The sequence below is a fragment of the Mus musculus genome, chromosome 10 (assembly GCF_000001635.26).
Source record: "Mus musculus strain C57BL/6J chromosome 10, GRCm38.p6 C57BL/6J".
Taxonomy (NCBI): Eukaryota; Metazoa; Chordata; class Mammalia; order Rodentia; family Muridae; genus Mus; species Mus musculus.
In genome coordinates this window covers 5,404,685-5,430,644 of record NC_000076.6, presented here as the reverse complement: position 1 = coordinate 5,430,644, position 25,960 = coordinate 5,404,685, and the positions used below count along the sequence as shown (strand labels likewise).

The 25,960-nt window shown below is 38.9% G+C and overlaps 1 protein-coding gene across 22 annotated transcripts in view; it reads left to right on the top strand.

The window, feature by feature from the left end:
* Window positions 1–25,960, top strand: part of Syne1 (spectrin repeat containing, nuclear envelope 1) — a 530,501-nt gene that overhangs the window by 120,048 nt on the left and 384,493 nt on the right. For 15 of the 22 annotated variants that reach the window (NM_001347711.1, XM_017314047.2, XM_017314046.2 and 12 more), the window contains exons 5-12: window positions 4,370–4,390; window positions 4,885–4,977; window positions 6,263–6,441; window positions 10,069–10,265; window positions 13,746–13,855; window positions 17,735–17,782; window positions 20,774–20,881; window positions 25,083–25,220. In NM_001347711.1, coding sequence (NP_001334640.1) covers window positions 4,370–4,390; window positions 4,885–4,977; window positions 6,263–6,441; window positions 10,069–10,265; window positions 13,746–13,855; window positions 17,735–17,782; window positions 20,774–20,881; window positions 25,083–25,220 — 894 coding nt within the window. The remainder of the gene's footprint in view (window positions 1–4,369; window positions 4,391–4,884; window positions 4,978–6,262; window positions 6,442–10,068; window positions 10,266–13,745; window positions 13,856–17,734; window positions 17,783–20,773; window positions 20,882–25,082; window positions 25,221–25,960) is intronic. The other 7 variants (NM_001347732.1, XM_030245203.1, XM_017314044.2 and 4 more) reach the window with 3 other exon arrangements.

Below are 25,960 nucleotides of genomic sequence, written 5' to 3'. Positions count from 1 at the left end.
TATCTTTTTGTTGTTGAATTACTCTGGCTAGAACTTCAAGTACTATATTAAATAGGTAGGGAGAAAGTGGGCAGCCTTTTCTAGTCCCTGATTTTAGTGGGATTGCTTCCAGCTTCTCTCCATTTAGTTTGATGTTGGCTACTGGTTCGCTGTAGATTGCTTTTATTATGTTAAGTATGGGCCTTGAATTCCTGATCTTTCCAAGACTTTTATCATGAAGGATTTTGTCAAATGCTTTCTCAGCATCTAAAGAGATGATCATGTGGTTTTTGTCTTTGAGTTTGTTTATATAGTGGATCACATTGATGTATTTCCATGTATTAAGCTTTCCCTGCATCAGTGGGATGAAGCCTACCGGGTCATGATGTATGATCATTTTGATGTGGTCTTGGATTTGGTTTGCGAGGATTTTATTTAGTATTTTTGCATCGATATTCATAAGGGAAATTGGTCTGAGGTTCTCTTTCTTTGTTGGATCTTTGTGTGGTTTAGGTATCAGAGTAATTGTGGCTTCATAGAATGAATTGGGTAGGGTACCTTCTATTTCTATTTTGTGGAATAATTTGAGAAGAGTTGGAATTAGGTCTTCTTTGAAGGTCTAATAGAACTCTGGACTAAATCCACCTGGTCCTGGCCTTTTTTTGGTTGGGAGACTATTGATGACTGCTTCTATTTCTTTAGGGGAAATGGGACTCTTTAGATCTTTAATCTGATCCTGATTTAACTTTGGTATGTGGTATCTATCTAGGAAGTTGTCCCTTTCATTCAGGTTTTATATTTTTGTTGATTATAGCCTTTTGTAGAAGGATCTGATGATGTTTTTTATTTCCTCAGATTCTGTTGTTATGTCTCCTTTTTTCATTTTTGATTTTGTTAATTAGGATACTGTCCCTGTGCCCTCTAGTTAGTCTGGCTAAGGGTTTATCTATCTTGTTGATTTTCTCAAAGAACCAGCTCCCTGCTTGGTTGATTCTTTGAATAGTTCTTTTTGTTTCCACTTGGTTGATTTCAGCCCTGATTTTGATTATTTCCTGCCATCCACTCTTGGATAAATTTGCTTCCTTTAGCTCTAGAGCTTCTAGGTGTGCTGTCAGTCTGCTAGTGTATGATCTCTCCAGTTTCATTTTGGAGGCACTCAGGGTTTTGAATTTTCATTGTGTCCTATAAGTTTGGGTATGTTGTGGCTTCATTTTCATTAAGCTCTAAAAAGTCTTTAATTTCTTTCTTTATTTCATCCTTGACCAAGGAATCATTGACTAGAGTATTGTTCAGTTTCCATGTGAATGTTGGCTTTCTATTATTTATGTTGTTATTGAAGATCAGCCTTAGTCTGTGGTGATCAGATAGGATGCATGGGATGATTTCAATATTTTTGTATCTGTGGAGGCCTTTGTTATAACCAATTATATGGTCAGTTTTGGAGGAGGTACCAGGTAGCACTGAGAAGAAGGTATATCCTTTTGTTTTAGGATAAAATGTTCTGTAGATATCTATTAAATCCATTTGTTTCATAATTTCTGTTAGTGTCCATGTGTCTCTGTTTAGTTTCTGTTTCCACAATCTGTCCATTGATGAGAGTGGGGTGTTGAAGTCTCCCATCATTATTGTGTGAGGTGCAGTGTGTGCTTTGAGCTTTACTAAAGTTTCTTTAATGAATGTGGCTGCCCTTGTATTTGGAGCATAGATATTCATAATTTAGAGTTCATCTTGGTAGATTTTACCTTTGATGAGTATGAAGTGCCCCTCCTGGTCTTTTTTGATAGCTTTGGGTTGGAAGTTAATTGTATTCAATATTAGAATGGCTACTCCAGCTTGTTTCTTCGAACCATTTGCTTAGAAAATTGTTTTCCAGCCTTTCACTCTGAGGTAGTGTCTGTCCTTTTCCCTGAGGTGGGTTTCCTGTAAGCAACAAAATGTTGGGTCCTGTTAGTGTAGCCAGTCTATTAGTCTATGTCTTTTTATTGGGGGAATTGAGTCCATTGATGTTAAGAGAAGTTAAAGAAAAGGAATTGTTGCTTCCTGTTATTTTTGTTGTTAAAGTTGGCATTCTGTTCTTGCGACTCTCTTCTTTTAGGTTTGTTGAAGGATTATTTTCTTGCTTTTACTAGGGTATAGTTTCCGTCCTTGTGTTGGTGTTTTCTCTTTATTATCTTTTGAAGGGTTGGATTTGTGGAAGGATATTGTGTGAATTTGGTTTTATCATGGAATACTTTGGTTTCTCCATATATGGTAATTGAGAGTTTTGCTGGGTATAGTAGCCTTGGGCTGGCATTTGTGTTCCTTAGGGTCTGCATAACATCTGTCTAGGATCTTCTGGCTTTCATAGTCTCTGATATGTCTGGTGTAATGCTAATAGGCCTGCCTTTATATGTTACTTGACCTTTTTCCCTAACTGCTTTTAATATTCTATCTTTATTTAGTGTATTTTTTCTTCTGATTATTATGTGTTGGGAGGAATTTCTTTTCTCGTCCAGACTATTTGGAGTTGTGTAGGCTTCTTGTACGTTCATGGGCATCTCTTTCTTTAGGTTTGGGAAGTTTTCCTCCATAATTTTGTTGAAGATATTTGCTGGCCCTTTAAGTTGAAAATCTTCATTCTCATCTACTCCTATTATCTGTAGGTTTGGTCTTCTCATTGTGTCCTGGGTTTCCTGGATGTTTTGAGTTAGGATCTTTTTGCATTTTGCATTTTCTTTGATTGTTGTGCCCATGTTCTCTATGGAATCTTCTGCACCTGAGATTCTCTCTTTCATCTCTTGTATTCTGTTTCTGATGCTCACATCTATAGTTCCAGATTTCTTCCTAGGGTTTCTATCTCCAGCGTTGTCTCACTTTGGGTTTTCTTTAATGTGTACTTCCCTTTTTAGATCTTGGATGGTTTTGTTCAATTTCATCATCTGTTTGGTTGTGTTTTTCTGTAATTCTTTAAGGACTTCTACCTCTTTAGCAGTGTTCTCCTGTATTTCTTTAAGTGAGTTATTAATGCCTTTCTTGATGTCCTGTACCAGCATCATGAGATAAGATTTTAAATCTGAGGTTTGCTTTTCAGGTGTGTTGGGGTATCCAGGACTGGCTGAGGGGGGAGTGCTGGGTTCTGATGATGGTCAGTGGTCTTGGTTTCTGTTAGTAAGATTCTTACGTTTGCCTTTAGCCATCTGGTAATCTCTGGAGTTAGTTGTTATAGTTGTCTCTGGTTGGAGCTTGTTCCTCCTGTGATTCTGTTAGCCTCTGTCAGCAGACCTGGTAGTCTAGATGTCTCCTGAGTCTCAGTGGTCAGAGTACTCTCTGCAGGCAAGCTCTCCTCTTGCAGGGAAGGTGTACAAATATCTGGCATTCAGTCCTGCCTCCTGGCTGAAGATGAAGGTTGGAAACAGGGCCTGTCCCAGAAGATGTGTTGCTTCTGCAGTCTGAAAGCTCACCTGCACAGACTGGTTTCTGAGGGATGTGGGGCACATGATTGCTCTCTCATGTACTCTGGTGGTCAGAGCCCTCCTGGGCAGACACCTCTCCTCTGGTGGGGAAGGTGCCCAGATGTCTTGAACCCAAACAGGGTCTGTCCCTGAAGCTGTGTAGCTTCTGCAGTCAGCTTGCCCTTTGCAGTCTGTGAGCTGACCTGAGCAGACTGGTCTCTGAGGGACCCAGGACCCAAGATGGCTCCCTCACCTGCTCTGAAAGAGCCCTCCCGGGAGGACTCCTCTCTTCTGGCAGGGAAGGTGCCCGGATGTCTGGAGCCTGAAACGGGGTGTGTCCTAGAAGCTGTGTTGATTCTGCCTGTCCCAGAATCTGTGTCACTTATGTAGTCTGCACTCTCACCTGCTCAGTCTAGTCTATGAGGGACCAGGTACCCAAGATGGCTCCCTCACTTACTCCTGATGAGCCCTCTTCTTCTCTGTCAAACTTTTAATCAAGAAAAGTATTTATAAACTTCTGAACTTTGTTAATGATATATGCTTTGAAAACCTGGCTGAGAATTACTGAGCAAGGAGTCTGAGATGCTGTGGATTGCCTTTTCCTGTCTTTGCTAGGGATTGTGGGAAGAGTATTGAGCAACACTCTTTGCATGCTGGGTGACTGACAGAGCGACTTGCTCTCTAAGCTTATAGCACTCCTTAGACAATAACTTTTAATAGTTGGGAAAGCATCAGGAATGAGTAGGGCAAATAACTCTACTCTCAAGGCTCTGTATTTTCACCCTAGGGAGCTAATGATCTCTGTCCTGCAGCTGCCGGATTTTCCTCTATTTCTCCTTAAATCCCACTCCCTGACAACTGGGCTAACTGGTCTACCCTTTGTCCCCACTGACAACTGAATGCTGTTGTAGTTTGTTTCCATGCGCACATTATTTTTCTCTTTTTGTTTTTCATGTCAGTCCATGTACAGAGGATCACCGGTTAGTACACATTTTAGAGATTTCAACTGCTGACTTTTATAGGTAAAGGAGAACCTAAACTTCTATGCTGTTTGGTAAAAAGCATCAAAGTAAATTTATCTTTTAATGCTACCTACCATGATTTCTTTTTCTTTAGTCAACTTCTAAATATATGAAGAATAAGTGGTTCTTTTTGTTTGTTTGACTTTTTTTTTTTTTTTTTTTTTTGGCAATTCCTTGCATGGTGCTACATTGCTGTGTTTTCTAACTTTAAATGAAATAAAAATTTGAGGTCTATCTTATATTTGTTTCAGTTTGCAAGTTTAACAAATGCTCCTGAAAATTTCCTGAACCCATGTGCCTGTTTGTCTCTATGGCTTCTTTTTTTTTCCGTGTGTGCCAGAACATAGGCATGCCCAAATGCTATTGTTATCTAACAACATCTTAATCATTGCACCATCAAATGAGTCACAATAGTCTGGTAAATTATGAGCACAACTTTTCTTTTTAAACAGATTAAATTAGTCAACATTAATGCTACTGATATTGCTGATGGCCGACCATCAATCGTTCTTGGGCTGATGTGGACCATTATCCTGTATTTCCAGGTATTTTATTACATTTGGTATTTTGCCTGATGCAACATCAAAGAGGGAAAGTGTGGCAGATGTTCAAAATGTTCTCTTTTCCACGCCCTTTGGTTAAATCTTGACGCAGCAGACATTCATATTTTAAGAGAAAATGTTCTGCTTTCCCCACTCAAGTGTGTCATGTGTGACCCCTCTACCCTTATAAAAGAAAGCAAAGGCAGCAAAAAGTAATCATGCCATAGTGGAGATATAAGAAAAATATAAAGAGTTTAGGAAAATGTTTTATATTTAGCTGGGCAGGGAGCATTTTAAGTCCTATTAAACATGGTTCGGGGAAATTAACCTGCCTTTGTCTTTAGACTAAGTAACCACTAGATTTTACATTATTAATTACATCAGTCTCTTTTTCATTGGTATGATAAAACAACCAAGGCTCTGTTTATAAAGAACAGAACAATGTGTGGCAGCTTTGGAAAGGGCTCCTTGCTTCATCACACATGGCAGTAACATCATGGCAGGGGCATGAATGGGAAAGAAAAGTGACATGATGAGAGAAGCCATAGATACAAGAGAGGCAAAAGGCTTGCACTCCTGAGAACTAACCCTAAGACTCACCAGCTCCTTCCCAATGTGGCTCCCCGAGTGGTTCCTTCAAGGATCTACCTTTGAATACATCGGTACCCCTCAATATCACCACACAAGGGACACATCTCCTAACCTTAATGAAACAGCTCAAACTATACCATCAATGTATCCACTCAGTTAGTTAATATATATATATATATACATATATATATATATATATATACATATATATATATATATATATGTATAAACAGTGAATAAATACAGGAAAATAAGTATCTTAAACAGAGATGTGTGTAAGATATACCCAGCAAGGCAATAAGAAAGACGAAAAGGGTTGGAGAGATGGCTCAGTAGTTAAGAGCACTGGCTGCTTCTCTAGAAGACCAGGGTTCAGTTCCCAGCTCCCACATTCCTGTTCACAACCTTCTATAACTCCAATTTCAGGAGATCTGATGGCCTCCTCTGGCCTCCACAGGCACACATGGTGCATATACATACATGAAAACAAACATTCATACACCTCAAATAAAGTAAATAACCCTTTAAAAAGTAATTTTTAAAAAAAGGCTAAGATATCAACCATAGCCTATAAGAACTAATATTTTTTCAGGGGTATATAGGATGTTAAGATTAATCATTCTCCATTAGCATGTAAGCTCCGAGAAAAGATGAGCAAGGGTCACTTGAACTGTTTTCTGTTTGCTCTCAAACACAGATAGAAGAGTTGACCAGCAACCTACCACAGCTGCAGTCTCTATCCAGCAGTGCTTCCTCTGTGGACAGCATGGTCAGCACCGAGACTGCCAGCCCACCCAGCAAACGAAAGGTGGCTGCCAAGATCCAGGGAAATGCCAAGAAAACTCTATTAAAGTGGGTCCAGCACACAGCAGGCAAGTAAGTGTCAATGGTTTGCTTAACCTAAAACCCAGTAATAGTCTCTATGCCAATGTAACGGTCTCACTGCTTCCCGTGGTTGTGAAATTGGAAGTGACATTTGTATGAGCATTCTTGCTTCAAGCATTGTTTCACTCTCCTCTAATTAAACTAGAAACACACATGTAAATGCCCAGATGGCTCAAACAGTAAGATCACTTGCTTGGAAGCCTGATGACAAGAGTTAGATCCCAGGAGAATAGAAAGGAGAGAAACGCTCCAAATTGTCCTTTGGGCCTCCACATGCATACCAGGGAGCACTCCTAGGGTAGTAAAACCTGAATGCAGCATACAGTCACACTCACACTCCAGGAAAACACTGTAATAAAATTCATTCTTCACTTATGTGATTAAGTCAGATTCATAAAATGGATTTATCATCCACCTTTGATTCATAGCTTGAAGGCTAATTCTAATTAGGCCGTTGTTGTGAATTTCAACTCTCATTTAAAAATATTTCATAAAGTTCATATGTGTTTACCCCTTCATTAAATCACTGTGTTCTAGTTAATGGCAATGTAAGCTTAGGGTTAGATCCTGGGGAAAAAAACTTAGCATTTCCTGAAACTTCCTAGACACCTCCCTCCCCCCACCCTGCCCCCACCCCCATTTTTCTGCTTTGGTGTTTATCTGGAACACTGAATTTTCTATCCACTCTAGCGTTATTTTATGCAACCTAAATTTACATAGGTCTATATTTTATTAGCATGGATATAAATAAAGTAATGTTAGCATCTTCCTTTAGCAGATTTCATGGGGTTTGATGGTCATGACTGTTTTGTGGTTTGCTGATACCGTGGATAAGTTCTTTCACCTAAAAGTGATATTTTCATTTCTTCTTCCTCAATGACACAGAAAACGAATTTGTTTTCTCCCAGGTTTGCTTGCGTAAAGGCCAATCTGAATTCAATTATCTACTTCTGGAACATAGTTATAAACAAGACCTTATTCTGAAATATTGAGACACTAAATAGAGGGAGCTCATTTTTTTTTAAATGTTCAAAGAACAAAATTCAGCAGGAAGGAACTGGGAAGAGAGGATGTAATTAATATTAGTAATGTCTGTGGGCTTGATTAGCTTTTAAAGTGTGTTGGTGGTTTTCTAACTTGGGAGGCTATGACTCAGATGTCATAGAAATGTTTCCAAAAGCAAAGTTTTGCTTCTCTTTATAGTCAATAGTAGAAGCTAAATTTGGAAGCCCTCCTGCATGGCTTATGTACTACTTTATTGGAACCATATTGGGCACCCCTGCATCTACTGCAGTCTTACTGGACAGAGAGCAGACACAGCCTAGGCAGGCTGGTGGCCTCCTGCTTGTATTTATCATGATCTACTTGTATGACAGAGGCTGGTATGAATACGGGTATTGTGGCACATCAAGGTTATGCGTGCAACTTGCCTACTGTTTTCAATGAAAAATTTTTTCTTGTCTTGTCTTTAAATATATATACGTATATGTATGCATCAGGGTCCACTTACTCTAAGATAGTAAATATTTAAGGAAAAAATATATGTTTCATTTGAGTAATGTAAGTCCAAGAAAAGTCAGAAACAGTTAATTATATGGTGACTATTCATTAGCTTGCTTACATATTCTGTTAATACAAATGTAGTCTGTTAAAGACTAATTTGTAGTCACCTAATGAGACAAACACTTCACATGTAGAAATATGAGCAAAGGCAGAGTGTAAGGAGCAAGATGGAGAGGTAATATTCAAATCAGCAGAAAACAGGGATGGAGTGTAGCGGGTATCAGATGTCTGCTGAAAAAAAAATCACATATATACTGGGAAGGTAGAAACTAATTAGTTAAGAGACTATTCAAATCTGCTTTATATTTACAAAAACTTTAGTAGATTGTTCTGCCATATTTATTTTATAGTAAACAGTTGTTCAAGGTGCTACTTTTAGCACTTACATTTTTTTTTAAAGATTTCTTTATTTATTATATGAGTACACTGTTGCTATCTTCAGACACACCAAAAGAGGGCATCAGATCCCATTACAGATGGTTGTGAGCAATCATGTAGTTGTTGGGAATTGACCTCAGGTCTTCTGGAAGAGCAGTCAGTGCTCTTAATCTCTGAGCCATCTCTCCAGCCCCTAGCACTTACATTTTTACAGTGTATACTGATGCAGTATGTTTGAGAACCAAGTTTGTACTTTTCAGGTTGAGATTGGAGGGCACTTGACAACTTTATCAAGTTACCCAGGAGTGTTTCAGAGTATATATTTCATGAAAACCCCGAAAACCTGCTCAAAACTAAATAGTGTCTCTGTTTCATTTAGAAACATCTATAAAGTTAACAGGACAATTTTTTTAATTCAAATTTATTAATTGATTGATTGATTGTGTGTGTGTGTGTGTGTGTGTGTGTGTGTGAGAGAGAGAGAGAGAGAGAGAGAACAAGCCCTGGGCTGTGGTTCTCTCCCTTGTGGAATCAAACTAAGCTTGATGGCCTGGCTTTCAGAGCAAATGCTTTTACCAGCTTAGCCGTTTCACTGGCCTATTGAGACCATTTTTTTCAGAAAAGAAACTATGGAAGATGTTATTTGCCAAGTGTGACCTAAGTGCTGGTGTCTGTAGCTTTTACCCTGAGCCACAGGGTTCTGCCCATGCTCAGTGTCATCTCTGACTTCATTCTCTTTCTGAACTACCATTACACTTGGTAAGTTACACACTCACTGCAAGAGTGTGCTGCTTCTATTTTCAATAAGGAAATGTTATCACCAGCTTGAACAACTGCATCAGTTAGAACTGGCTTTGCATCGATCAAATTTACCACCAAAAAAAAAAAGATTCACCACTAGGACATTTCCCTCAAGAAAATTAGAGAGAGAGAGAGAGAGAGAGAGAGAGAGAGAGAGAGAGCACGCAAGAGAGATTGTAAGCCATTTAATTAGTAAAGTAAGTGCTATATAATGTAGTCAACGTAAGTGCATGGCATTGATTTGCATATGGAACTGCGTCAATTTGTATATGTTCTGTGTTGATTTGTATATGTGCTGCACTGATTTGCATATGTGATTGTATTGATTTGTTTGTGTATTCTATAATGTACTTGACATGACTTAAATACATCATCTATTAAAACCTGTGCTCACAGGACAGAGTGAGACTCATTCTATTTTACATCTTAATATTTTTCCCTTTTAGAAAATTTTTCACGCATTTTAATTCTATTTGCATTACAAAAGCAAGCATAAAATGTGTTTTAAGTGTCTATAATGATAATAATGAAAGGATATTGTTTAGAAAATAGCTCATGGTAATATTCACCTCCAAGTCAGTCTGTCAGAAGTGTGAGACAAGAGAATTGGCAGGTCCAAACTGAACTACTTAATAAGACTCTCTCAAGAAAAATAAAGAAAAGAAGAAAGGAAAAGAGGAAAGGAAAAGAAAGAAAAATATGTCATTAAAATTTGTTCATCTTAATAATTATAAAAAATGTGATTGCTTTACCATGTTTTTGATTGACATGGCACATCTCTGGTTAAAATGACTGGGTTTGTTCAAAACCATAAAGTGCTGTGCTAGTGTTACCAGTTTGGATGGTGATGTTGTTTTCTCTGTTTATCACAATAAGGCAGATGGGAATAGAAGTGAAAGACTTCGGGAAGAGTTGGAGAACTGGGTTGGCCTTTCATTCAGTCATCCACGCTATCCAGCCTGAGCTGGTGGACCTGGAGAAGGTGAAGACTAGATCTAACAGGGAAAACCTGGAGGACGCCTTCACGATCGCTGAAACACAGCTAGGCATCCCCAGACTGCTTGATCCCGAAGGTACGCCAAACAATCGAACGATCCTCAACTGACATATGTAGGCTGTCGCATATTTGCATGTACCCAGTCCACACATTTCATGAATTTTGAGATCCCATTAAGAAACAGGGCCCAGAAGAGTACACAAAGGAATGATAAGTTTCCAAGGTCTATTTGTCACCCTATTGGGGAAGAGACTATGACCTCAATACTCCAAACACCTCTTTGCCATTGGCATATCAACCTTGTGAACAGAACTTAAAATATCCTGTTGATGGCTCTAAATTCATATTTCTCAAATACCCAAAGATCATGTAGCTCTGAGGCCTCATCAGAGTTTCTTGGAGCAGTAGAATGTGGTTAATACAAGAGCACAGTTGATCAAAGTGCTAAGAATCGATGTCAGTAAAGTCTGCCTGCTTCACCCCCACGTGAATCTGTAACCTTCCCACCTCCCCTGTGGTAAGGGAACATGTAGAAGAGATGGTAGAAAGCTTGTAAGAGTTAGTCAGTCATTGGGGAGAACAGGAGTGAGCAGTGCCTTTTAGAACAACAGGACCACTGTACTCATGAACTCACAACAGCTGCGCTTGGGTTGTCTGCACAAGATCTGATCAGTCAGCATTGTAGCATTGAGCTCATGAACACCTGCCATGCATAACTAAGGCGCTACAGGCAGTTGATGGCTTCTGGGAGTGGGAGAGTCACTTTCCTCTAAGGGCGGAGTTTCTGGTAGATCAACAATGCTCCTGTAGATAGCTCTACACCAGGAATATATGGGCAATGCAAATTGATCTGATAGGTTATGTTTTTTAAGGGACATGAAGTTTGAGGGTAGGGAGGTAAAAGTGGATCTGGGAGGAGTTGGAGTTTGAATATGATTAAATTATATTCTATGACATTCTCAATTTTTTTAAAAAAGAAAATCTGCTAAAAGGATTTCATGGTAGATCTGTGAGGGAAGAGAGCTGTTAAAATAATTACCTATAAATCACCAAAATCTCGAAAAAATAGAAGTTCAGAAAAGAAAGATCAGAAAAGAAGGGATCAAAAAAGAAATATCAAAAAAAGCACTTAGAAGTACTAAGTGCCCACTGATCAACAAAGTTCACCACAGAAACTCATATTCATCATTCCAGTTGTTTGGCACATGATTGGAAAAGCTAGCCATTTAAAGACATTTTAGATATACACTTGGTTCTTTCAATCCTCCAAATATAATTCTGATGCATTCAATGAATGTTAATAAACGAGTAAGTTGTTTATTATGGTGAATTAAAAACATCAAATTAGATTATCCAACTGCAATAGATTATTTTTTATTTGCTTGGCCATTATGGACTTTCTACTAATTAATGTATAAATGTAAACAGTAAATACAAATTTGTTACAAATGAGATTTCAGAATGAGCTCGTACCTCTACAACACACAACATTTTATTGCATTTCCAAGAAAACTCAGAGACCTGTATGGGCTCCCTCTGAGATGAGAGGCCCAGGAAAATCCCTGGTTGAATGAAGGATCTAGATTAAAATAGAATAATACCCATGATAGTAGTTTGCATACATTCATACACACACACATAATGGAATCTTAGGTATCGATGTTTCACAGAATCATAAAAATTTGTTAGGTGACAGCATATGTCATGCATTAAATATAGATTTTCTTTCTCTTCACATTTCTTGAAGTAATTTTACTCCCTGTTTACATTGTATCTACATCAAGGATCTTGACATTGAAAATTTTACATTTAAGGCATCTCAGGGATTTCAGATCTTTTGTTTCCTTAGTGACTCATGGGAGTTGTGTCACTTTTTAGGTCCCACATCAACGGTCTCTAGAAAAGATATCTCAAGCCTAAAGGGGTCTTTGTGCGGGGCCGTGGGTGTGGGGGAAGAGGGGAGTAGGAGAGAGTACCCACGTCCTGCCAGAGTTCCTGTGTTCTGGTGGGGTGGACATAGGGGGATTGCTGGTTGCTTTTCATGCAGCCCAGGGTGAGCATCTGGCTGTGTTAGACCACTGACCCCACATGGCAGGTGTTGGACAAGGGGAAGCCCAGGTATCAGGTTTTTAGCTTCTGACATCCCACGCTGTATAAGGCAGAGAAGCTGAGAACAGAATAGGGGCCCTGGGCCGCACTCCGCCCCGGAGATAAAGGAAGGGGGAGGGCGCTGGGTGGTTGCCAGGCAGGTAAGAGTCCTTAGTCTGGTCCATGGCTGCAGTGTAGGAAGGCCTCCTGGGAAAATCTATCCCCTTGTTCAAGCACCAAGGGCCTTCATGATCAGAGACAGTCTCTGGTTTTAGAGCTTTATTGTAGAAAGACAGGGGGAAAGAGAGAAGGTAGAAAGAGAGAGGGAGAGGCCAGCCATGGCCATGAGGAGAGAATGGGAGAAAAGAAAGAGAGAGAAGAAAGGCTAGAGAGTAAGAAAGCTTAAAAAGAGTGATGAGGGGCCAAGCAGCCCCTCTTATAGTGGGCTGCTGCTATCTTGCTGTTGCTAGGTAACTGTGGAGGAATCTAGCCAGAATGCCAGGAACTTGGGACATTGTCTACATAACTACTAGCCACATACTTCTCTTGTGGGGGCTTTGGGGGCAGTAACTTCAACAGGATCTGGGGGCCCAGGAGACATGATCAAATGCCTTCTGTTCCATGTAGGTGGAAATTACCAACCACGGGTCCCACCCGGGTTTAAGACCTCAGCTCGACTGGAGACCAGGCTGTCTGTGCATAGCCCATTGCCCCACATCTTTATAAACTAATGAGTTAGTTTTGTATTTGATTGTGGCATTTGGAGTTTGTTCCATTAGCTTCTGGCTGCATACATTGCTTTGCAATATAGTTAGTTACATTTGAATGGCTTATATAGCTCCTTTTCCCTATTTATAATTACTGAGTATATAAACATTTTTGCCTGACTTATGCTGGTTTTGCATAAACATCAGGAGCTTCAACAACCATGATTGAAATGCTTTAAGGCTGTCTTTCAAGAGAGACTCTGTCTAAGTCACTGTAATTTGGAGCACTCTACAGTGAAGAAGCTCTCTGAGAAATCAGGTAGAGCACAATGTATCGGGACAAGTTCTTTGTGATGGGCAAGAACATTTATGACTATGCAAGCCATCGTGAGGGTTACACATTCGGGCATTTTGATTCCACATGCTCACTCGGGTTTCCAGTTTGACATGTTATGGCATGTTTATTAGCTGACAGGTGCCTAAGTAATCATGCAGCATCTTGGAAGAATGATGAATTTGTCTTGAAATGACCTACCAGGACCATGTGCTACGTCCCCAAAAACTCCCTCTCAAAAATATTGCTTACAGGTGTGATTAAATTTCCACTCAGTATCATGTAGACTAAACTGTTCTTACTAGTAAGTTTGTTTTCTGCTTGGTTCAGGGTAGGAGTTTGAGGTACAGTAACTACATTTCAAAACTTTTATATTAACAAACATCTAAAGGGTGAATTAACTTATATTCGAGTTTTCTTTTTACAGATGTGGATGTGGACAAGCCAGATGAAAAGTCTATCATGACTTACGTGGCCCAGTTTCTAACACAATACCCTGACATTCATGGTGCAGGCTGTGATGGGCAAGAGGATGATGTAGGTATTCGTCGGCTCTGAGGAGAGCACACACTTATGCATGCATAAAGTTTTTAAGAAGCTAAGCAGACCGAACTGTAATGTGAGACCAAGATAGTTACAACTGAGTAAGGAAGAAATAGTATATATAAGATGGGGTTAGCAAAGATTTCTCTGGCACTTATGACAGGTGCATCAGAGAGAACGTTATAACGAAATTGTCATTAAGGAGAGGCATCAGTTTAAGACTCTAATAGATCACGTCAAGTATACACGTGGTCTGGAACTTTCTTCTACTTAATCTGCTGCAACTTAATTGAGAATTTCCAAGTTTATGTATCATAGCAAACATGAAAGTAAGGCATAATCCACACAAATTCTAATTGTTCGTGTTTAGATTTTTCAGCTTTCAATAATTTAAATGGCATTTTCACTTCTTAGCATGCTCAGATGACCTATAGTCACTGTCATAAAATTTAAAATTGTGGACAAAAAGAAAATATATTTGACCTTCTAGATAGAATCTGTTCTAGGAACTGCAAACCAGAGGAATATGATGTTATTAATTCTGGAAATATTTATGTCATAGCATTTTAGAAAAAAATCACAGTACCCATACTTCAGTTGTTTAGAAAAATAACCTTAGTTATTTTTCTGTTAATATGAAAAAAAAAAACCCTGTGCAGATCACTGTATGCATGGGCAATAATCTAATTGTATAAACTTAAACTTTGCAAATTTCCAATTATCTATGACAAATAACCGGATGAATTTTTCTTATAAGATTATTTCTCAGGAGTGGAACTCCTATTCTCATTTGAATTTCAAGTTGTCAGTGGTGTTTGAAGTCTTGTTCCAGCTTCTGGGAAGAAAGCCTATTCAGCTGGCATTCATTTCAACATAGCAGATGCCTCATATCTGAGGATATAAACACCGATGGACACAATGTTCTAATGTTCTGATACTTGAAACTTCTATTGGATTCTTTTACACTACAGCACAATGGATTTGCCACAAAGTTTCAATTTTATTTTAAGGCTAAATGCTGCAGAGCAAACGATGAATAGGTTTCTGAGATGCCTTGGTGTCCATTTCCCAGATTTCAACTGCAGTTTGGGAGCTGTTGGAGAGTATCAAGAGAATGCATATAAAGCAATTGTTTGTAAAGGAGTAAACAACAAATGTATTTTTCATTAGTTATAAATAAATAAACAATAAAACCTTATAAACAGGTCTAAGAAAAAAACAGTAAGGGAACAGAAGTTAAGTTTGCAACAACATATATTGTGCTAAAGATCAAGTCAGTGATTCAGGATAGGATGGAAGGAAGCTGCAGTTTCTTTCAGGATGCTCTTGGGCCAAGTTAATAGAGTGGTTGGTAGAACCATGCTTTCTAGAACTATAGATTAGGGAAACTTTTGTTCTTGTTCTTTCCAGCATCCAGGAAGAGACCCACTACTAGAGCAGTTTATTGTGCCTGTAAAGCAAATGTTCCCGAGAAGCACAGGAAAGACTCAAATGAAGGCCGTGCACTTGCTTGGGTTGCTCCACACTAGGGCGTGGTAGCTCAGGTCTCTAGGTTTTGATGGTAAACCTGGACTTGCAAGTTCCTGTGTAAGTGAGGAATTTTATTTAAAGTACCGGATTCCCACACAACACAGGTTTCCAGCTTGCTTTTGTATGCCCCCCCCCAGGTACATTTATGAGTGATCTGGGTTTTCAGGTTTCTAGTGGACATGTCTCTGATAAGAACAGTCTTTTTAGTTGTGAGCTGAACGGGATTGCAGTCTCATAGGAAAAACAACAGTAGCAACTAACCTGACCCCCTACAGCTCTCAGGAACTAAACCACCAACCAAAGAGTATACACGGAGGGATCCCTGGATCCAACTGCATATGTAGCAGAGGACTGCCTTATCTGGCATCAGTGGAGGCCCTTGGTCCTGTGGGCTTGATTCCCCAGCGTAGAAGGATGCTAGGGTAGTGAGGCAGGAGTGGGTGGGTGAGTGGGGGAGCACCTTCATAGAGGCAGGGGGAAGGGAGGATGGGGTAGGGGGTTTGCAGAAGGGAAACCAGGAAGGGGGGCATTTGAAATGTAAATAAATAAAACAACCAATGTTTTTAAAAAGAACTTTTTAGACAGAATGGCATGGTAAACGTATACTTCCAGTTAAAAATTTATAAATAAATAAATAAATAAATAACATACATAATATATAAATATTATATAATATATTATATATATTATATATATTATATATGCATGTGACCATGTATGTATATGGGTATGTTTGTGCATATGTTTACATTTTACCTACTTCATGGCATTCCATGGGCTAGAGACATCTGATGATCAAAAGATAATGCCTCTGACCAAGAGTGTAAGGCAAAAATTCTTAAAGACCAGAAACACATACACACATATACATGTACAACACACATATACACACATATACATGTACAACATGTACACAGGTCATATACACATAGAAAATATACTCAAAGTACACACAGGCACAGAAAACACACAGAGAGAACACACACAGAGGATACATACTTTTTTAATATGCTTCACTAATGAGACCTCAATATTAAGAGATTAGCAATAATGTAACAATAAATTTTTACTATTTAAAAATATTTTCTTCATTGGTTTTATAATAGGAAAACTTGGATGACATCTTCCAGGTCATCTTTAAATTAATTTTAGGAAAATGTTTTTATAAATGTTTTAGAAAATGCTTTATAAACTTTGTCCTTTGCTTTGGGATTTTATATGTAGAAGATAAGCCAAGAAAGCTGGATATTTTAATAATAAAATATGTTTTAGAGCTTGTATTTGTCAATGATGGTGTGAATGAATTTTGCAGATTTCTACTGATGTCTGTATTAGAGTAACACGTGCAGGCCCTTCAGAGCCTTTGGTACAAAGTTACTTGGGTCTTAGTAAATTTCTTAGTCTGCTTTTAAATAATGCCAGATCATTTCTGTACATTTGATTTTTCTATCCCCTTTATGATGCTAATTAAATGAAATATGTTATGGATGTATTTAAAATATGAATTTTTTGGTCCAGCGGGTTGGCACAGTGGTAAAGAGGTCTGCCAAGCTTGATGATCTAAGCTGAAATCCCTGGACCCACAGGTTAGGAGAGACCTGACTCCTGCAAATTGCCCTCTGACCTCCATACATGCCATGGAAGTATGCACTCCCCATCCAATCCTTACACATGCACTAAGTAGTTAAAATGTAAATATATGCATATTTATATACACACATGCTCACACACATAGTATAATATGTAACATTAATAAATAAATATAATTCATTTATATATAAATTTTCTGACTGGAAGTATTCATTTACCATAACATTCTTTGGCCAATAACACCAACAAAGAAACTTTTGCATATAAGATATTCCTTGGGCAGTTTGTACTCAGTCATAAATGAATAAAAGAGGCCAACTGACTCAGTCAACTGCCTAATACACTTCCAGTCATTTTTTTCCACTCAGAATATTACTGAGTCCCCTCAGAAGGTAAGCACAGGCTTGTCCACGGTGCCGACAGAGCGAAGCATATCCTGACTGTGTATTTACAGAGGAAATGCAAGTCTATACAATTTTTTCTTACATATTCCACCTACAGTATTTGAAGTTATTTTAAAGCAACTTTACAAATTATATGCATCGCCACACATGCATATTTCAAGCTAAATAAAACATCACTGGCCAGCTAATTTCAGTGGCTTGGTGGAAGTTATACAAACATTATATGTGATTTTATGCCTTAAATTATTGTCTACCAATGGAACAGATGGCTGACCAATGATTTTCATCTTTTCTTACATGATGTTGCTCTTGATTTATATTATGTGTCTATATATTTTCATATTGTTAGGAAATATTTCCAGTTTACTCATCTTTTGCAAATTATATACAATCTAAGGTAAGATTTGAGGAGTCTTAAACACTCTTCGCTCCTTAGCTTCTGCATCATTCCTCTGTGTGTAATTTTTTTCATGCACACATTCCTTTTAACATCTCCATCATGTCAACTCCTTTACTGTCTAACACGACAAATTATATTGTCTGTGCAACTAAACATTAGTGCCAACCTCAGCCCACTAACTCTTAATTACAACATGGTATCGAATGCCAGACTTCATAGCACTACTACAGAGAGATGTTTAATGGTTATGCTGGGGTTTTGGCAATATGATGTAGACAAATAGAAGTCAAGTGAGATGACTACTTCGATATGTTAAGCTATTAGGCAGAAAACCATTGAGAAAGGGAAAGATCCAGTGTGTCCTCCGTCTGCATTTCCTCATATGTCTTTGCATCAATATTGGGTCATGGGGCTCAGCAAAGTCCATATCTGAAGTAAGTGCTTAGAAGTATTTGCAGAATAAATATTTTAATTCCTGCTCCTGTGCAAGTTGTTGAGTGCTTAGCCTACCTTTTAACTTTTCATATTTCTTTATATAACTCCTAGGTCCTGGACTTCTACCAACACACATTAGAAAGCTATAAGTAATTAATTTTGTGTCAAGTATTAAATTACCTTAAATGCATGATCCACGCAACATAACTTTTTGCCTATGTGAACATGTATGACACAAAAATATTAGTATGCGTTTGTGTTTAAAAGATAGAGGGAGAGAGATATGAAGGGAATTCTCACAGTTAGCTGCTTCTAATGATGTGTTGGGCATGAAGTAGTTCCCTCTGTAGGCAAACAGACCTTCCTGTCCTTTAATTGCATGCAAAAATGACCATTTGAAGAAGAGCCTCTCAGCCAATAGTTTCTGAGAGTCCTGGTATTTTATTGAGCTTCATTTCCTTCTTACAAAGAGAGATGTTTGAATGTAAGCATATCTGCATCTCTCTTTTCAGCAGCCACCATCAGGGGCCTGCTGGAGAGCCTCTATTGCAGTCATATCTGAGCACAGTCCTCAGATGATTCGTGAAGTAATTTCAGTTAGTAACCGGCTGCTGCTCTCAGGCCCAGTTTCCAGTGTGTGTCAAAAACAGAGGCTGACAGGATAGCTGCTACAGGAGGCTGTCAGTCACATTCACGGTTCACTGTGACAGAAGTCAGGGAAGATGACTGTGACAAAGGCCAGGGAAGATGAGTGGCCACACTGACCTCTCCTTCCCAGGAGACAGACGAGGGGCATTTCCCCTGTGAGGCCACAACTGTACAGTCATCACTCGTTCATTTGTGAGCGTGAAGGCTACCCAATAAGCAAAGGTGACCTTTGATTATTACACTTACCTGCTCTTCCAAAAGAGCATCATCGATGAGAAATAAAGCTTTGCAGTCTGGCCCCTGTTTCAGGCTTTTCATAATAAATACACTACCAAATAATCATTATTCCATACTCATCTGTTGAAAGATACTGAGTTCCAAGCATCATATTAGCTGCTGGAGATAGAAAACAATGTCAGACACTGAGCTGGATGGAGATAGAGGCTGAGGTTGCTACAGGCTTGTAGAGGAGAGTCCTCTGTGTGGCTCTGCAGGTTGCTAACCAGCAGCCTCAGGCTCACCCGAACATTTGTTTATGATAAAAATTCTTGGACCTCTTCCACATGTATTGAGCCAGGACGTGTGTGTTGAGTATTGATCCAGTGGGTGTGGGCTCATCATCCTGGTTGTCCTGATCCCTCCAGATGAGTGTCAGACCTTTTACATGTCGAGATGAACCAGCACAGGCAACTCCTAGTTCAGACTTGTATGTCAGGAAAAACATGTCAGAGAAGATCTCAGAAAAGAGGGGAATACGTGTTCAGTAAAATAAATAAATAAATAAATAAATAAATAAATAAATAAATAAATAAATAAATAAATAAATAATAGCCTCATCTATAAAACCTAATGATGAACCAAGTCATGGATCTTACCAATGTTGTGTGTCTATCCCTGTCCTTTGTGTGCAGCAATAGGTGACCTCAAGTTATTGCCCAAACCACAGAAAGGGTGTATGATAGATCAGTCAAGCCAGGGAGATGCTGTAGTTGAAAGCCATGTACATGTTAACAGAAAAAAAAATCCTGTAAAGTCTGTTTCTATTTACCTTGACATTCATATAAAAAATGAAATCCCAGGAAAAATTACAATTTTCACTTCAGGGCTACTGGGATGTCCCTGCTTTTTATTTTTGAATGTGAGTAGGTAAATGAAAACTGGAGTTTGATTCTGAAGATGAATTGATAATGGTATAGTAGGAATCATGCAGCAAGGAAAACAGTACTGAACAGTCTAGGTGTGTTTTCTATGTATCTAGTAAATGTAGTAATAGCATACTTAAAATAGCAATATGCATGATTTGTCTAAGGTTACCATGACAACAGACAACCCTTAACAACCAAAATTTACCCCAGCCACAGCAGTCCCTTGGATTATCAACTCCCATATTTTGGCATTTTTAAAGAATCATTTATTTATTTTATGTACACTGTAGCTGTCTTCAGACACACCCAAGAGAGCATCTGATCCTACTACAGATGGCTGTGAGCCACCATGTGATTGCTGGGAATTGAACTCAGGACCTCTGGAAGAGCAGTCAGTGCTCTTAATCACTGAGCCATCTCTCCAGCCCAACACTCAAGTTTTGGGAAGCAACCCTCAGGCTTCTACTCCAGATATCACTCCTTTTTTTGTATATTTTGGTTGCAGGTTGTTCTGTTTTGAGCATGTTTTTTTCTTATTAATAAGGTAGCACAATAACTTAAGCCAAAACTAAATTTCCTTAATGATGAGGGGAAACAAATGGAAAATAATTTTAGTATTTAAAAAGATTTTGATCTAGAATCAGTTTTGTTTCTCATACTGAAGAAAGATGGACAATACCTGGTGTGTACTAAATACTAATTATAATCAGGGATTAATTTTACAGTTACTAATAACATTGCATTGCTTCTTGGCTTCCAGAGGGATGACAGACTAATTTTGAAGGAAACAAAAGTTTGGATAGAACAATTTGAGAGAGATTTTACAAGGGCACAGATGACCGAATCAAGTCTGCAGGACAAATATCAGGTAAGTGTGGGAAAGAGATTTAGATTTTTCCAAAGCTTTTCATGGTTGACATGAAGATATGGCATGTAATATATGCCTAATCTTCCAAATTATATTAGTGAGAAAAATCTTTAGATAAGTAACACACATTATATTAATTTTGAAAAAGACCAGTGCTATGGTAGAGGGTAGTTTTAAGTTACCCTATGTCCTCAGTACAGAGGCCTGGGGTATTATCATTTTTGACACCTCAGTCTTATCCATAGCACAGAACAAAATCGCAGAGTCATTGTTTACAAAGACCTTTTGGCTTACAGATGTCAGCTGATGTAACGAGCCACTAAAATGAGTAGCTGACTTGACACCAAAGAGTACTGCTGAAATCAATGGAATTTAAGAAGGAGTTGCGGCATGTGTGTTTGCCAAGGGTTCTCGGAGGGAAGGAGATTCTACCCTGACCTGTCCTGCTTAAGACAGTTGCTCTTGAGCTGAGGTCAGAGAGCTGTGTCCAGTCTCTTTACAAAGCCCCAAGCTGACTTTCTGCTTTCAATTCACACTTCCCAGAAGATCTTGTAACAGCAAGTTTTTTCCATTAAAAAGTTGTGACTTCTTCCCTGCCGAGTTGCTGTTTTCCTCCTGTTTTCAAATTCCACTTCATTTTAGTCTACAAGTGAAATATAACACATTTCGAGCAACATTCTCTCACGTACTCCACCCTGTTACATTTCAGTCATTCCCCTCCCCATTTTTCTACCAAAAAGTTACAGTGTTACAGTGACATGAGCCATCCAACATGGTAGATGATAAAGCACTTAATGACGTGAATGTGGGATGTTATAAACTCATATAAACATACCTAAATTCAGTTGCCCATGCCATCTTTGTTATTTTTTTTCTTAACTTAGAAAAACAATAACTTTGTGCCTAGTTTCCATGGATTCTTTTGCTTTGAAATTCAGTATAATCTTCTTATTCCCTCAACCCCCCGCCCTCCAAAATTTGCAGTGATGCACGTCATTGTAAAACAATTAAACCAGAAAACTGAGTACAAAGTACAGAAACAGGGGTGTGTTTGTTTTGCTTGTTGGTAAGTTTTAGCTGTAGCACAAGCCATTAATGCTAAATTCCAAGAAATCAAGCTCCTTACCGAACAGGCGTTATGCTATGAGAGAAGAGTGAACCAGAAAAACAAAACCATACAAACAAACAAGCAAAAACCCCAACAAAGCATGAGAAGAAAGTGTCCTGCACACATGAGCAGCAGCATCCAGTGAAAACTCTCTTTCCCATTTACATTACATAATCTGTATTTTCTTCATTGGGCTCGGCAGAGCTAACACAGCTCCAGTTTTTCCACACAGAATTCCACAGGACAAAATTAAAGATCACTTGTACATTTTGATGTCTTTAGCATTTCATGAGTTTATGGTCAAATATGAGTTCAACTCCCCCCCAATGTTCTTCAAGGGAATTTGCATGTTTATAAATGAAATTCTTTCCAGAATCTGCTGAGCTCTGTATGGCCTTCCCCCTGCTCTGTAATTTAATTGTACATCTTAATGGCATTTCCAATTCACAAGTGGATGTGGAGTCATATTTGAGATGTGCAAATTTACAGTAGATGGTTATTTTCAATTCACTTATATGAATAGAATCACTTTGTAGATGTGCTAGTTTATTATAAGAAAAAGAGCAACTTCACAGTGATTATTTTTATGTTTGTATCAAGCCTATGGCTAGGTCTAAATGATAAATGATGAGTTTTAAATATTCTGTGGCATGTTTAAGAATTTCATGGCGTAAAATTAAGTGATTATTATATAAATAATAAGGCCCCAAAGTAAGCCTCGTTACATGGGATTGCTTAAATGTAAATCTAGTTATGTTTAATTCAGCATTAGTTGGCATGTAATATATATGATAACATTATAATATTTAACATGATATATTATAAATAATAACATTTATTGAAAAATCAACTATTTGGTCATATATATATATATATGTACATATATATAAATAAACTCATATATATATTTGACTATGCTTTTCTGGCAAACATGAACTGGTTCATAAATGACTCCACTAGAATTAGTCCTTTTCAATGTTTTAAATATACTTTTAAGTAACAGTTTTACTCTTTAAAAGTTTTGTGCATCAGACAATATATATTCACCCACCACTAAGCTTCCTAGTGCCCCGCACCCCACTGTACTCCATCTTCATGTCCTCTTTTATTCCTTACTGTTATTGACAACCCCTTGACTCCAGTTAGTGCTACCTCTGTCTGTGTGTGTGTGATCACAAACTGGAGAAAAAGCAACTCCCGGCTGCCAGCCACAAGTAAGATGACCCTCCCTCTCCTAGGAGCTATTACTGGTCACTAGCTCTTCAGCCAAGAGTGGGGCTCAGGCGCCTATCTCCCATCCATGCTGGAAGTATGACTGGCTTGTTGCTGTGTAGGTAACCATAGCTACAGCCGGTCAGCAAGTACAACAGCATGCCATGTCCGGACACAAGCGCTCCGCAGCCTTCTTTTCACATCCACTAGCTATTACGTGCTCCTGCCCTCTTTGTTGAAGTTTCCTGGTCCATGGATGGCTGACATAGATGATGAAGATGTTCATGTAGATGACCTATGCACAGCAGAACATCAGAGTTGCTTATACCCTTCACTGTGACTAGTAGTGAATCTCTCCACTAGCCACAACCCACTGGAAGAAAAACCTTCTCTGGAAAATTGAGAGCAGCCCAGAGCTACAGGCAAAAGCATAGACTACTTAGAACTCAGTTTGACAGCATGTCCATTTAGTAGAAATAATGCTAGTCTCTCCAGCTAGGATCTATAATTTCCACAGTCATAGGGGCTTGACTACCTTTATATAACAGACACAAGATCCCTCCTGTAGAGTGGACACAATCAGAAAGCACTTAGTTAGCCTTCACAAACACAGCATGCCACTGCCACACCAGTGGGCACAACACTGGGCACAGCAGTGGGCCAGTATTGTAGCGTACAGCATTCGGCACTGGATAAGGCCGCTGATGTCTTTTCTCTGAGCAGCCTTCATAGTACCCGTTAGCACTGGGTAAGTTTCCTGATCAGTGTAGGTCGGTTTCTATATTTCCTGTAGCCAAAGTTAGTGCTGTCTTGAGCAATAGGGTCTTACCATCTAGTTATGGCAGACAAAACAGTGGCTATTACCTGTATTGTTTTGGATGCCATAACTCATGGGAAGGTAGCTTATGCGTGACTACTTAGACCTTTATTTTGCAACCCATGCCTTCTGAGTACAGCATTGTCTACCTACGCAGGGTACTTCTAGTCAAAATTCCTTTTATATGTGTGTGTATAATATAATAAATATAATATATTATAATAGAATATATACTATGTATGTTTATATATGTGTATATATGTTTATAAAATATTTCAAACTAGCTGATTTCATAAGACTTCATCATATATCTTTAGTTTTGGTTAAATCACCCCTACTTTCTCCTCTCCCCAAAACCTCTATCCTAATGTAGCCCTTTAACCCTGGGTATACTCAATTAGAGAGTACTGTCTCTAATTGAATTGAAGGAGGGGGGGTGGAAGACCATAGGCTTCCATATAGCTTTTGTACATGGCCTTCATTTTAGTCAAGTCTTGCTCTAATACTTTATTGTCTTGTGCCCCACCCCATTCCATGCTTGATCACCCCCCACCAATACTCTATATTCTGCCCATGTTACACTAACCCCACCCATTAGGTGTCTGCCTTCAGTGGCTGATTCCCAGTTCCTAGCTTCCACATGGACTCCAGGTTAAATACACAAAACCAAGTATCCAAAGGGAAGATCCACATACGCAAGAGAATTCCCCACGTGTGTCTTTCTGGGTCTGGTGAGCTCAGTCAGTATCAATTTCACCTATTTCTGTGCAGACTTCATAATTTCTAGGCATTAGTCCTGTTTTTCTATTTGTCTCTGTCAAATCACTTCTGGGATGCTGTGTGTGTGTGTGTGTGTGTGTGTGTGTGTGTGTGTGTGTAGATAGAACCAGAGGGATGTGTAGATAGTACCTAGTACCATCAAGGTCTTAGGCAGGTTTAGTGTCATAACTGCTGCTGGTAACATTACCAACAACATAGTGGAGTGCTCTCCAAAGGTGAGCTATGGTTTCTTTGCTTTTGCTTTTGGGGACTCATTGCTGTACTGTTTCTCTTTCCTCTTTTAGGCATTTAAGCACTTCAGAGTTCAATATGAAATGAAAAGGAAACAAGTGGAGCATATAATACAGCCATTGCAAAGAGATGGCAAACTGACGCTCGACCAAGCCTTGGTCAAGCAGTGCTGGGAGAGAGTATCATCCCGGGTGAGTTAGCTTCATGTGCATTTGTGTGTCTTCACCAAGCTGTGTGTACCATCTTTCACATGGCATCAGTACACAAACCGCTGAGGCTTCTGGCTGAGCCTGGAAAGGGTTAGCCATGGGAGCACATCTGCCCTCTGGTGAGGCTGCCCTGGGCACTTCTGGATATGCTTGCTCTGGCACTTCCTTTCTTGCCTTCCCATGCCAAACAGGACTTCCATGAGCTAGACAGAGCTGGAAGGCCTCCTGGCTTCTGTCTCCTTCCAGACCTTACTTCCAGTTGTTTAGAACAGCTGACTTTTGCCTTAGAGAATTCCTGGAATATCAACATTTCTCATAATCTGTAATCTTATTTTGTGAGCAGCTCAGGACCTTTCTGTGCCAAGAGGCAAGCTCATGTTCGGTCATTGAGGCATCTCTGATTGTCTGGTCATTCCTAAATGTGAAGGAAATGCTGCTTGCTCTAGTTAATATTAGCATCCTTCCTCAGGCCTTAACCTTAGAAATGTCTAAGCTCTAAACCTCTGCTAACATTAACAGAAATATTTTACTTGAATTAACCATGTTGTTTAATTTGATAATGTCACATTACCTACATACTTTATCGAGAAATAAGGATGGTTTCTAAGATGGAATTTCTATAGACCAGGAAGTGGTACTTGAGAATCTGAGAAAATGGAAGAAATGGAGAAAAAAAATGTTTCTGGACAAAGAGCTCAACTAGTATAAGTTCTTGCCACACA